Source organism: Bactrocera dorsalis, chromosome 3 (genome assembly GCF_023373825.1).
Source record: "Bactrocera dorsalis isolate Fly_Bdor chromosome 3, ASM2337382v1, whole genome shotgun sequence".
NCBI classification, from domain to species: domain Eukaryota; kingdom Metazoa; phylum Arthropoda; class Insecta; order Diptera; family Tephritidae; genus Bactrocera; species Bactrocera dorsalis.
Genome location: NC_064305.1, coordinates 37,394,970 through 37,410,122, shown reverse-complemented (window position 1 = coordinate 37,410,122; position 15,153 = coordinate 37,394,970). Strand labels below are relative to the sequence as shown.

At 37.4% G+C, this 15,153-nt stretch overlaps 1 protein-coding gene and 1 pseudogene across 1 annotated transcript; one reads left to right on the top strand and one right to left on the bottom strand.

Moving 5' to 3' along the window:
- Positions 1-4,613: 4,613 nt before the first annotated feature.
- LOC125777353 (uncharacterized) lies at positions 4,614-8,741 on the bottom strand. The gene is made up of 2 exons (XM_049452109.1): positions 6,462-8,741; positions 4,614-6,404 (listed from the first exon to the last, which is right to left on the bottom strand). The coding sequence occupies exons 1-2, from the start codon at positions 6,639-6,641 to the stop codon at positions 5,055-5,057; spliced, it is 1,530 nt and encodes a 509-aa protein (XP_049308066.1). The 5' UTR covers positions 6,642-8,741; the 3' UTR covers positions 4,614-5,054.
- A 3,890-nt stretch (positions 8,742-12,631) lies between these two features.
- Positions 12,632-14,464, top strand: LOC125777374 (uncharacterized; annotated as a pseudogene).
- Positions 14,465-15,153: the final 689 nt, after the last annotated feature.

Here is a 15,153-nt window from a genome sequence, read left to right as displayed (position 1 = left end):
AAAAAAGCAAACAACAAAGCAAACATATGTGCCAAAAACCGGTTTTGGATACAGCAAGACAGTGAAAATAAAATATAGTTCATACATATACACATGTACAAGTACTGTGGTACAAAAAGTGCATATATATGAAAAAACAAAAAAAAAAAGATAAATATATAAATAAAGTGCTGTGCAAAAAACATACGTATACATATATAATTACAAAATAATTAAAAAATAAAAATTTACAAAAATAAATTGCTGCGTCTAGGCCACCACAAAACAAATATAACTAGCTGTTACCCTATGCGCTTCGCTACACCTAAATCGATTAAAACTCTTGAGGGGTTTTACTTAGTGTTTTATTTCTTGTTGTAAAACTGTTACTTATTTATAAACCATTTATAAAACATATTGGTATACAACATTTTTGGTTTTTCCACCTGGCGCGTAAATGAATAAGCACCTTGGTGTTCCCACTCTCGAGCATTCGACAAACAATTGGCCGTGGGAGAAGCACGGTTCTTCCAAACTGACGCCGCACACTTGAAACGTTTGCCCTTGCGATTTGTAGATGGTCATCGCAAAGGCAAGACGTACTGGGAACTGCAAGCGCTTAAATTCAAACGGCATGTCCGTACATTTTTCGGTGCCAATTTTTGCGCGTTCACTTAAATAATCGTTGCGTTGATAGTGTTGAACAATATTCGGAAATACACTTTCAATCAATTCTTCTTTCGATTGTAAAAGTCTACAAAAGTTGTTCGGCAATGTGATCAAACCGGTATCATCGATTGGTATTTTGCCTTCGCCAATGTCCAACAACTGCTTCGAAAACGCCGCTGCGGATCGATCATTGGACTCGCATGTTGATGGTAAGAGTCAGCCTTTGAACATGTCTCCACAAAACTGACGATTTTAAACATGCGTTTATTTCGTCGGCAGGAGTTGAATGACTGGCAAAGTTTGCCGAAAATCGCCGGATAAAAGTTGTTGCTTTTGGCGTAAATCTTGCATTGTTCTATTGAATGCTTCTAATTACTTTTTGTTAGCCATTGGGCACTCATCCCATAGAACTATTCCAGCTCCTCGCAAAACTTTTACCATTGCTGAATTCCTCGATATGTTGCACGTCAACGCATAATGTGCTGTTCGGCCGCCATTATGTAGAGTAGCAGCGATGCCTGACGAAGCAATTGCCAGCGCAATTTTCTGCTGTGACCGCATAGTAGCAAGAATCAAAGAGGTCAGAAACGTTTTCCCTGTACCACCGGACGCATCCAGAAAGTAGAATCCACCGGCGTTATTGTAAACCGCATAAACCGTATAATCTTATCATAAGCATTTTTCTGCTGAATATTCAATTTGGTAATGTTAGCTTGTATGAAAGCACGCAATTCATTGCAATCGTGTTGTTCACGTTGAAGCTCATGGTCAAGCATATCAATCGCTGAACGATTGGGCGCAGCTATGCCAAGTTGCGTTAATGCCTTATTCGCAATTGTAAGGCACAGATCTTCAACCAATATCAAAGCATCATTATACATTTGTAATGTATATAGCAAGTCTGCGTCCGATGCTCGATTATGCGCCAAAATTAATAAGTCCTCGGTCATGCAGTCTTTGTACTTATTCCACAGTTCTTGCGGATTTGACGGAAGGCATGTAGATATTATTATGGCGAATAGTACGCGTATTTGTTTTGGAAGAGATGTGAGTGATGCGTCATGAAGTGCGGTGTCCCAATGTATATCATCTTCTAACAAATGCAATCGCTGACATACTTCACGATACCTCGCACACAACTGACCGTCAACAGTTTTCAAATCATCAAATGATCTTGGTCCGCGCACGTTGACTAATAGCAGACGCAAATAGAAACATTCGGCGTTGTTCCGATGGATGGTGTAAATGCGTCCTATGGCATCGGTTTTACGGACATTTGGATAACCGTCAACACGCTCCCCTTGCTTTCGTCGTTGAAATGTTTTCGATGATGGATTCCAAGTGAAATATTGTGGTATTTCGGAACACAACTCGAAAAAGGTAGTTAGTGTTGTCCCCGGTGGTCGTGCTGCGCTCTGTGGTACATTGTCTGCAGTGAAATAAACGGTAACTTGGCCGTTGATTGTCAGCGAATTCAGCTCTAATCTGTGCACGCCGCTCTCTGTACACCGCTCTACCTCGGGCATTTATTTGAGCGCGTCGCTCTTCGCTTTGATTTCTTCTTGATATTGACATTCGACGTGAATCACTCGTATGCCTGCCAACCGTATTACGTTGGCGTAGTCGAGGCATTTTCTAGAGTATGCATATTTGAAGTACATAAATAAAAATGGAAAAATTAACCTAAAACTACATCTTAAACTATGTATTTTACCCACACACGTATATGCAATAAGACCCACAAACAGTGTATTTGCAAACCGCATGGAAACACTTACGAAACAATAACAATACTCACTTGCTTTGTGTTGTACGCAAAATGTTAATCACGTTGAAATCTGAGAAAAATACACATAATGTTGAAACATTTTTTTTATACACTCAGTGCATTCGGAACACTTACGTTCTGTATGTCTTGTTAGCTTGACAGTCATCCATAGAAAGAACGAATGACAGGCAAAAACGATCAACGTGCGATGTCAATGTTTTTTTTTTATTAATTGTAAACATCCGCCAGTTGTTCCATTTTATTAGTAAAAGGCATTTGACAGGACTGTCAATCTTGCGGCAAAACATTACTTCATGAGAATTTGTATAGGCGGGATGCATAATTTTTTTTTTTTTTTTGCAAAACGTGCAATGATACACACATTGAATTTCTTATGTGCACCCTCCAAACAGACCCCAATCACCCCTGAAAATGTCATTGAAATCGGGCAAGCGGTCTAAGAGGAGAACGCCAACAGGAAGTTTTGCCACTTAGTTTTATATATATAGATAAAAATTGAATATTAGTAAGTTTTTGAAAAACCATAAATAAATAAAATAAAGAAACAAAATTTTACAAAATTTATAAGAGTTATACAGTGGGAATAGTGCACACATATAAAACAACAACAAAAAAATAATAATAATAAATAAACTAACATTTTAAGAATACGGTGCTGAGAAAAAAAAATTTTATTAATAATAAATATAAATATTAAAAATTCATAAAACCATAAATCGGGCGCGCTCTAACTATAAAAATACTAATAATTATAAAACAAATCGGGCGCGGTCTAACAAAAAAAAAAAAGCAAAATTATAACTTAAATCAGGCGCAATCTAATAAGAAAACAAAAACCAACATAACAACGAACGCATACCTACATGCATTCATACTCTACAAAGGAGGAAACGGGAGCAAGAGGACACTAAACAAAGGAGAAAATTAGGAAAGGAACATCAAACACAGGAGGAAATAGGACTAAACACAGGAGAAAACTGAAACGAAAGCGGATAATATTCCCAAAATTATATAAATACATACATATATGTACTATATTCTCCCCAAAACTCCCTTGAGGCGAGACAAAGTAAGTCGTTTCCATTTTTTATGCACATATGTAAATATGTATGATATCATACGGTTTTATCAAATATAAAACCTATGTATATAATCCGTTTGAACAATTTCTAAACGGAAACAAAATACAGTTGAAAAAATATATCATCCATATATTTTTATAAATACCAAAGGAAATCATTTACTGCCTTCTAATCTTACCCTTGTGTATACAAACACACCCACTACAACAGAAAACAAACAAATTATATTCAAGTATTTACTTGCAAATCTTCCCAGCAATACCCCTTCTGTTTCTTCAAACAGTAAGCAGGATTGCATAAAATAGGTAAGCGAAAGGCATAAAAAGCACAATTTCCACGAGCGAGAATAAAAACAAACATACATATTTACATATGCTCTTATCCATATCATACATAAAATACATAAATGCAACAAACATAAATTAGTACTTACTAACAAATACAAACAAACATTCAAATTAATATTAATATATTGAAGCATATACCTGGTAATCCGCAAGTGCAGAGGTTAATGACCTGCACATTGTTCATTTTCTTTTCGCGCTAAATTCTGATCGCGCAAATATAAGTACATATGTATATACTTATATGATATACGTACTGTATACATATATTCGGCATCCTTTTTGCATACGCTACATACCCTAATTTAGGGGGTATATCCGAAACATAAAAACTATAACAAATCTTAAATTATTAAAAGCTGCGATAACACCTTAATTACAAATAATAAGCGGTGCGGAATTAAAAAAAAAAACAAAAAAATTAAAAAATAATAAAATCTTATTAACGACAAATATATTAGTACATACTTATATAGTACGTACTCTAAGCCCATATAGGCAAATATTATTTAACAATATCTCCTTGTTCTTTGTATTACAAAAACTAGCGGGATTAAATATTTATTGAAATTTAGCACATCATATGTACAAAGGTTATTGACCTCGTATACCGTCTGTACGAGTACTTATATACAAGGACACGCGGATAAATCCGTAATATAAAATATATAAAAATAAATATAAAATCGCAACTATTTAAATACAATAGTGCGGTTATTGCGTATTTTAGTAAATTTACGGGAATAACAACTCTTATTTACTTAAAAGAGTTTTCGGTTTTCGGTATTTATCAAAAAACAAAGCAAAAGAGATCAAAAGATCATATAATATCGAAATTTATCACTGAAAGTGATATGTAGCTTTATAAGATATTGCACACGGTTTCAAGCTTCCCCTATTACTGACATTACGGAATCAGTTTTAAATATAAAATTAGAAAGTGTTAACAACCTATGGGCACTAGACCTGGCGTTATTTTTTTTTTTTGGAATTTTGAGAACGGGGATTGGTCAAATATGCGATTCGATGTAATAATTCATGTGGTAAATTTTTAACTCAATCAGAGTGTGCCAACCTGTGCCATAATGAAGTCAAAGTTCAAAATATAGAAAAACTCTTGGTTTTTTTACTGTTATTTGTTTATTTATTAAAGAAAAAATAAAATGACGCAATTTTTCCACAATTTGCATTTCAATCATTAATATATGTCTCAAGAATATTACAAAAGCGAAGTTTTAGTATATGAAGGAACTTTTGCCTGTAGTTCTCGACAATATGAAGCAAGTATTGTTTATCTTCTTCGCTATGAGTTAAAGACCGGTTAAAATCTGTTATTAGTTTTACTTTCCTCTCAGCAGAATCATTAACAGCAGTGACGTTTTTGAGGATTTGAACACCTTTTAAATATTCTGCATTTTCGCACCAGTTTGAAGGATCTAAGTTGAAAAATTTTACGTCTATTTCCAATCGTGAAAAGATATTTCTAGTTCTTTGCGTTACAAAACAACTTAAATCTTTACTTATGAATGCTTTCATTTCTTCAATGCTGGCATTTACATTTTTACGCAGATAAACGCCATTGTCGTCATTGCTTTCAAACTCTTTTTCTAATGCTAGTGCTTCAACCATCTTTCTTTTCACATTTAAGTCCACATTAGAATCGAAAAAGGCGAGACCAACGGCTTCCTCGGACAGATACCATAAGTGGTTTTTCATTTTATCTAATAAGGCTAGAGATATTTTTGGGTCGTAATAACCGGCAATGTTTTTTATCAGCTGCAAATCCAAATTTGGTGCTTCGACTGCATTAGTAGATCGAAACCAATACGAAATATAAAGATGCACCAGGAAAATACACACATTGCGGAATCCATTCAAATGGCTGGAAGACATTTTAAATTGTTTTTGCAAAGCAAACATTTTTAAGGCATATATCGCTTTTGACATAAACCTGGCATGTGACGTCGCGCCAGGTGCACGAAAGGAAAAGTTCGGAATGCTGCCACCTAAGAAAATAAACATGAGTTGCAATAGCTCTTTGTAATCACATTCCTCTGCATTTATAGCACGTCGCACTTCTTCATCCATGATACCAATTGAAAAATCTTTTAAATTGAAAGTGTTCCATTCCCGCGAAAAACGTTCAAATATGGCAGCTTCCGGGCCACAAGATTTTCCAAAATATATTTCAAATACAGCTCGTAGTATGATTTCTGCAATATGATGCCTGCATGGCAACCACAACAAGCTACGTTTCAATTTTTGTTCCAGCAACATTCCAGCCCCGTTACGTTTACCAGTGTTTGTAGCTGTCGTGTCAAAGCATACCATTTCCACCGAATTTATCATATTCATTTTTTCTAAGTAATTATATATGGACTGGGCGATTGCTTCACCAGTTCCACATCCAATAATTGGGATGGAAATTAATTTTTCTATATTATCTGCCGTTAAAACAATAGCTAGGCGTTCTACTTTTTCCTTTCCAGTCATTGCAGGAAGTAGTTTACCGTCCCAGTGTAACACAAATGTATCAGGGATCTGAAAAATTTTCGCTCTGAGAAGTATTCATAACAAATCCAAAACTAACTTTTATACCTTGAAATTCTCAATAATTTCTGTACCATGACGCCGACGATATTCCTTGCGCTGTTTTCTCAAACTTGTACAATTAATAACCCGATCTTCAATATTGTGACCCAAAGCTTTAGCTGTTGCAATAATAAAATGAATTGCGAGTGGGGTTGACATATTGCCAGCATCCATGCAAGCATGCATTCTATCATCTATGAAGCTTTTTTTACCACGTTTTTTTTCAGCTCGTTGGTGTTTGATACGATCCTCAACTGTTCTACAGATTTTTCAGACTCACATTTACTTTCGTCACTTACATCATAGTCTAAACTCAACTCTAAAAAAAAAGAAGTTGAAAGAGAAACTTACATATTATTTGTTTCAGCAGAATTAAATAAATACCTTGAGTGCTTTCCAATCTTTGATACTTTGCTTTGCGTCGATTTTCTTCTTCTAACCTTTGCGCCTTCCGTTTTTCTTTATTTGCGAGACATTGATCTATAGAAATCATGCTCTCAACACGACCTGGCTCTCTTTGTTTAATTAAAAAGTCTCGGTCCTTAGGAATAGCTATCATTTCTAAAGCATCAGCATGTGCAATATCGAATAAATTGTTCAAATTATCATTGAAATCATTTTCCTTTTTACGAGAACTAGGAAACGAAGATGTACAAAATTTCTGTACTGTTCTCCACTCATCATATAATTTCACCAATTTATCGTCACAAGTTCTTTTGTTTAACGTTGGAATACGTGCTCTTTCCCAAAAAGGCAATATTTCCTTCGAAGCCAATTTAGCACTTTTCTTAATTGTTTTCTTTTCACACCGCACATAGTAAAAAAAACATTTAAGCACTTGTAGTTTTGACGATAACTTGCTTCCAAGTATATTTTTTTCACATTTTCCTATCAAATATACGTTTGCGTCAGCAGATCTAAGTGTAACAAAATTATTTACAGCCATCACCATATTGCAGTATAACTTTTACTATTTTTAATTATTTTAATAAAGACCCTTTCTTAACCACAGTCAATTTTGCAATGACAAAATATTAAAAGCTCTATTTGCACGTCTCAGTCTGTCTAATTATCAACATTGGCGTATGTGAACCGTAATGTATGAATTTACCGTTAGGCGGGCCACTGACTACATTACATTCGAGTAATTTGTTGTTGTGAACTCAGTGAACGCAATTCCACTCAATTCCAACAACAGTATTGTGCAGATAATTTGTGTAGGCAGTGGCCCGCCTCAGTTCAATGGAATTTTTACTAATTTACTCTTTTCTAATATTTATAAATTTTCTTATCATTGGACATATAGAAAAAATTATTGTGCAAAATATTGAGAAAAAATGAGGTCATTACATTCTATATATAATAAATAAACAGATAACAGTAAAAAAACCAAGTGTTTTTCTATATTTTGACCTTTGACCTCATTATGGCACAGGTTGGCACACTCTGATCGAGTTAAAAATTTACCACATGAATTATTACATCGAATCGCATATTTGACCAATCCCGGTACTTAAAATTCCAAAAAAAAAAAATCTCATATAAGCTGCGCCAGGTCTAATGGGCACGGCTTCTGGCAGCGTACGATACAGCACTAGATACTGACGACGCAGAACTCTCAGAAAACACAAAAGCTTCGGCGACAGCCAAGTGTGATAACTGCTGAGATCAGTACGAGTTGACAAAGGGAATGATAACTGAACAAATAAGTTTAGTAAGGCCAAGTAGAGCCACTACTCCCCCTCCCAGAGTAGTTACAACACAAAAAGAAGACCTAGATAAAGGCATGTACCTAAAGGTACCAGCTTGTGATACTGAAGTTTTCAATAGATGTTATGACCAGTGGCCGTCCTTCCGGGACATGTTCACTGCTGTTTATATAAACCATCCTAAACTTTCACAAGCACAAAAGCTATACCATCTCAGGTATAAAACAAAAGGGGAAGCAGGCAGTATCGTCAAGCAATTTGCTTTAAATGACGAACATTTTAAACTGGCTTGGAAAGCACTTGTTGAAAGGTACGAAAATGAAAGGGTTATGATAGAAAACCCAATAAAAACTTTATTGCATTTGCCAAAAATACAACAAGAAACTAGCCAGGAATTTCAAAACTTACACTCCACAGTGACAAATTGTCTATCAGTGTTAAAAACACAAAATGTATCCACAGAATCGTGGGACCCTATTATAGTAACCATTTGCGCAGAAACACTGCCTGATGCTGCGTTACTACGATGGGAACAATCACTAGTGGAATGGAAAATAATGCCCACCTGGCAACAGATGAAAACATTCCTCACTGCTCAATACTGAGCGAATAGACAAAAAAAACTATAAAGCCAAAAAGTCATCAAAATTAGTCAAGTAAAAAGTCAAGTTCAAACTCCAAGCCAGTAATAACATACAATATAATAGACACGTCAATAAAAGTCTCACATTCGTGTCAAATCAAAGTAGTCAATGGCAATCATTGTGTGAACTCTGTAAGGGAGGTCATAAATTAAGATCTTGCGAGAGATTCAAAAAATTATCCGTTTCAGATAGAAACAATCTAGTCCGTCAACACAAACTTTGCGTAAACTGTCTGTCGAATTCTCATATGACAAAAGACTGTGAAAGCAAATTCAATTGTGTATACTGTCAACGAAGACATCACTCATTGCTTCATGTTACCAATTTTCAAAATATGAAGCAAAATCCATTTCAAAAAACCACGGGGTTAGTCGCTACAACTACATCAAGTAATCACGAAACCTCAAATCCCGAAAAAAGGAAGGAACAAACATGTTGCTCTAAAGCAGCAAAAATTCAAGCGCTTCATTCAGAAAATGAAAGCAAAATTCTTTAACCCACTGCGGTCATCACCATTGAACATGAAGGTGATTTATTCAAACTAAGAGCGTTAATAGATCAAGGCTCTCAACGATCCTTCATATCATCAAAGGTTCAAAATCGGCTAAAATTTCCAATAAAACATTCCAATTTTCTAATTTCGGGAATGGGCGGAAGAATTATTCAAAATTCTAATAAAATATGCCCAATCACCATAGTTTCTCCAACTGCGGATATACGAATAGATGCACAAGCCATCGTTCTACAGCAACTTACAAATTTGCTTCCAAGCTATGAAGTAAATAAAATACACTGGGAAAAATGCTCACATCTCAAGTTAGCAGATCCCAACTGTCATACCCCATCACAAATCGACATATTATTAGGCAGTGACTTAATACCTCAAATAATTCTTCAAGGTATAGAGAAAATCTCCAATAAATTGTTAGCCCAAAATATAATATTTGGGTGGATTATAAGTGGCCAAGTCACTGAAAAAATAAATTCTTTCACAACACAAGTGGAAGATATAACAAACGAATACTTAAATAATGAACTTAAAAAAATCTGGGAAGTGGAAGAAATACCCCAGATTACCAAACTTTCAGAAGAAGACCAGGCATGCGAAGCCTATTACCAGTCCACAACAACAAAAAACGAAAGGGTCGTTATGTTGTGCGACTGCCATTCAAATCCACCTTTCCAGAAACTATAGCTCTAGGCCACTCTAGAATCTCAGCAGTCCAGCAATTCCTAAGCATGGAAAAAAGCCTGGCGAAGAAAAATGAGCTAAAATCAGCATATTATAATGTGATGAAGGAATATCTTGACCTCAATCATATGGAAGAAACTGTACCATATGAAAAGATATCCAAAGGCAGATATTTATCTTTTTACCTTCCACATCATGGGGTAATAAGACCAGAAAAAATCACAACAAAAGTACGAGTGGTGTTCAATGCTTCAAAGTGTACGAGCTCAGGCAAATCACTCAATGATGTATTATACACAGGGCCAACATTACAACCTGATCTCATGTTGCTAATACTAAATTGGCGCATGTTTAAATACGTTTATAACGGGGATGTTGAGAAAATGTATAGGCAAATTCTGGTGCATGAAGATGACCAGGATTTCCAGCGCATAGTCTTCCGCAATTCAATTAATAGTCCAATAAGCAACTACAAACTTAAAACAGTTACCTTTGGCATCAACTGCGCACCCTATTTAGCCATTAGGACGTTACATGAAGTTGCAAAAACTTGTGAAACAAATTTACCTTTAGCAACTTCTGTGTTGCAAACACAAACATATGTGGATGACATTTTATCAGGTAGCCACAGTATACCAATAGCGTGCGAATCATTATCTCAAGTGATCAAAGCACTATATTCAGCAGGATTTCCCCTAAAGAAAATAACCTCAAATCATCCCGAAATAATCAAAGACATAAGAAAGGAAGACTTATTAGATACTGACTTCCTTAAATTCGAAAAAGCTAGTACAACAAAAACACTAGGGATTCAATGGAATGCGATAACAGATCAATTCTCATATACAATTGAGTCAATATCTGCAATGTCCGCCATTACAAAACGACAAACCATTCCTCGGTGGCAAAACTGTTCGACCCCGAAGGATGGCTTTCGCCAATAATGATTCAAGCTAAAATTCTTATTCAAGAATTGTGGCAAGATGGCACTGAATGGGATGAACAGGTAAAACCTGTACGATTAACAAAATGGGTTCAATTTGCTAACAACCTACATAATATATCAGAAATTCGAATCCCTCGATGGGTAAATTTCACCCCTAACATTAACGCAGAATTACACGGTTTCTATGACGCCTCTGAAAAGGCTTATTGTGCAACAGTCTACATACGCACTCAGTATGATAGCAAAATAACTTCACATCTTTTGGTAGCCAAAGCCAAAGTTGCACCTTTGAAGACATTAAGCCTGCCACGGCTTGAACTAAATGGTGCTCTTCTGTTAGCAAAATTAATTTCGATAGTTCAAACCCATCTAAAATTAAACGATCACAAAATGTATCTCTGGTCAGACTCAGAAATAGTTCTAGCATGGTTGGAAAAACCACCCTATACTTGGAAGACATACATATGTATCGAATCGCATGTCACAAATCTTAGACTTAGTTGGCTCAGCAAAATGGCAACATGTTGCAAGTGCAGATAACCCAGCGGATCTGGGGACAAGAGGTTGCAAACCACTTCACCTCACCAGCTCTACACTCTGGTGGAACGGTCCCATGGCTAACAGAATCACAAGAATTCTGGCCAAAGTCTCCTGCTCGGAATATCATAACTCCGGAAAGTCGGAAAATAGATAATTTTCATATCACTCCAGAAGAGGATGATATTCTCCAAAGATTTTCCTCATTTCCTCGAGCACTAAGGGTAGTCGCTTATATGCACAAATTCATCCATAAACTTAAACAAAAGGTGAAAAGGATATCAAACGATCCTGACATACAACTAACATATTCCGACTTGCAACATGCCAAGGTCAGTCTAATCTTGTATACACAAACTCGCTTTTTCAGCAAAGAGAAATCAAAGTTGCTTGAAAAGCGACCTCTCGAAAAGGGAAGCTCACTTCTCGTGTTCAACCTGGACGCTAAGGGATTATTACGGGCAAATGGAAGACTAGCCAACTCCAGCCTTAGTTACAATGAACGACATCCCATCATTATCCCAGAGAAATCCCGTTTTGCCTACTTATTTCTAATATATCTCCACCAGCTTACACTGCATGGTGAGCATCGCTTGATGCAACAAATGGTCCCACAAGAGTTCTATATGCCGCGACTAAAGCCACAAATTAAAAGAACCATTTTCATGTGTAAACAGAGTACTATGTACAAACACAAGATGCGTACGCACATCATTGCAGCTCAACCACCAGAACGCTGCAGCTATGCTCTACCCTTTACCAACACTGGGGTTAATTTTGCTGGATCTTTCCACATAAAGGTCTCCATGTTAAGGTCTTCTTCATTTAGAAAAGGGTATGTGGCTGCCTTTTTATGTTTCACAACACAGGCAGTACACCTCGAGCTTTCTTCGGATCTGACTACTGCGGCTTTTCTTGCAGCATTTGCACGCTTTGTCGGACGACGCGGATTTCCTTTAAAAATTATGAGCGACAATGGAAAAAACTTTGTCGGAGCTCAAAGAGCCACGGAAAAGGAGTTTTTACAATTCATGAAAGAAGTATCACCCGAAATTGTCAGAAAATATGCAACCCAAGGGATCGATTGGCAATTCATACTCCCCTGTTCTCCACACATGGGCGGACTCTGGGAATCAGCAGTAAAGAGCTTTAAGTCCCATTTAAAGAAAACGGCTGGTAACCATAAATTCAATTATGAGGAGTTTACTACATAACTCACTCGTATCGAAGCCGTACTAAACTCTAGACCTATCTCACCACTCTCGCAAGATCCCTCCGACTTCACAGCCTTAACCCCAGGGCATTTTCTAAAAGGAGCACCCATTCTGGCCATACTTGAGCCAGGCGTGGAGTCGCTATCCTTATTGAACAGATGGGAGCGAATTAAAATCCTCCATCATGATTTCAGCCGCCGATGGAAGGAAGACTACATAAAGGACATTCACAAGAGATACCGGTGGAAAACTCAAGAAAAGGCACCAAAGCTTGGAGACTGCGTCCTTATACAAGATGATTGTCTCCCTCCTACGGAATGGCGACTCGCATAAAACAACTTCATTACGGTTCCGACGGTCATGTTCGAGTAGTTGATCTCCGCACTCAAACCGGAACGCTAACCAGACCGCTCGTCAAATTATGCTTTCTACCAACCGCCGAAGATAAAGAAACGTAAAACCGAAACCGCAATGTTAATAAATCAATAAATCGATAAAACATATAAACCGCTTACCAAATCGAAACCTCGAATAACATAAATGACACAAAAACTTAACATAAATGTCTGATAAAAAAATTACATCCTATTCATGCCACATATCGTGGCACAAAAGTCCATATTATTGTAAATTTCACAATACATTTCTAATATCATCATTTCTCTCACAGAGTAATATGGACGTGGATATGGCATCATCATCAACGCCAACCATGCGTTCGGCAGTTTCCGCCCCTCGGTCTGAAGCTGGCCCAATAGCAGCACCCTGGACCAACACTGCACCGGCAGCGCCTCGAACTACGACAGGCTCCACCGCGACAACGGCTCCGGGTCAAAGCACGCCAGTAGTACCAGCGGATCTGCAACCAATTCGTTGTCCACTATGCCGCCGCCCTCATCGGCTATCGCACTGCGGTATATTCAAAGGCATGCCGCCGATGCAACGCCAGCAGGTGGCACAGTAGCACGGGTATTGCCTGAATTGTCTGGCAACTTCCCACGCAACTCAGGAGTGCCCATCACATAATCGTTGCCAAATCTGTGTGCGGGCTCATCATACGCTGCTGCACCGCACTACCAGACGCGACTCCGGGCGCCCACCGGCTCCTCGCACCAGTGGTAACGTCAGGCGTTCTCAAAGGACTCCTGTGACGGCATACCGCCGCCGCGGACCCTCTGCAGCAGAATCCCGTCCTTGGCGCCAAAACCGGGCAACATCAACACGACGCCATCAGCTTAGGCCGCAATCCCGCCGGTCAACAGGTCTCAGCAGCGTTGTAGCAACGCTCCAGCAGCTACAGCGGCTTCTAGGCTAAATACTCGCCTAGGGGGGCCGGGATGGCTAAATGAGTAGCGACGTCGCATCACATCTGCCTCAATTTATCACACCGAATCGATTATTCACCTCATCACGCGAGAGAACACCACACATTAATACACATACACGCACATGCACCCAAACGCGATGACTTACTGCAATCTAATTAGAACAAAAGGAATAGAGAAAGCAGGTCGCGCACCTTTCGTTGATACGACGTCGTCCAAGCAGCATCGCTCTTCGCTTATCGCAGCATCCCGGTTCCCTTCCGCTACCCGCATTTAAATATTTAAAGTTTTCACCTTATATTAAACTAATTTTATAACAACGTTCATTATTGGATATATATATATAATATATATATATTTCACGTTTTTATACCGACTGTTTTCTACTCATCATTAACTTGGAGCTTCTTTATATAATATATACATTTAAAGTTTTGAACTATTGTTTTCCAACTAATTTCATTATAATAATTGTGAAGTGAAATTCGCAGAAAATAAATTTTATAACGATCTTGAAATTGGTGCGTTTCCTTTTAATTAAAAGTGTGAGTGGCCTATAAGGTGAGTTTTTGTACAAATACAAATGTCAGTCTCCGACTGTCACTCGACGCATACGGTTGTGGTATCAGTAATTTCGTTGTGTTAATCAATTTCGCTAGTGCAAGCTACATTTTCGCATTTTCAATAAGCCTGCTCTTATTTACTGACTCCTATTAATTAAATCAAATTGTGAAAACATGTCCCCTTGGGGGACCGCTCTAGAAAATAATAGATTCGCCCTATTATCTTCTAGCCCTCAACCAAAAAGAAAAAAAAAGCCAACCCTATATCGAATGAAGAATTATTTCCTACTCTACCAACAACAATTAAAGACAGTCCTAAATATATGGTGGTAAGTTCAAGTGATGCAAATAAGCCGTTGAATAAATTTTCCTGCTTCGCCGTTCACAAAGCCCTGAAACATATTAGCTCTGAAATAGTAAAAATCAGTCAACTAAGGGACGGTAATATGCTACTCCTAGTTAAAAATAGCAGTAGCACAAGAAAATTCACTAAAACAAAGCAACTCGTTGGGATTTTCAGTGTAAAAATTGAGCTCCACAAAAATCTAAACTCATGCAAAGGTAATAT

Bases quoted from the DNA above. Each gene is read 5' to 3' on its own strand.
- LOC125777353 (XM_049452109.1), bottom strand. From the start codon at position 6,641: ATGCATGCTTGCATGGATGCTGGCAATATGTCAACCCCACTCGCAATT. The intron at 6,405-6,461 runs GTATAAAAGTTA...AAAATTTTTCAG, and splicing joins AAATTATTGAGAATTTCAAG to ATCCCTGATACATTTGTGTT.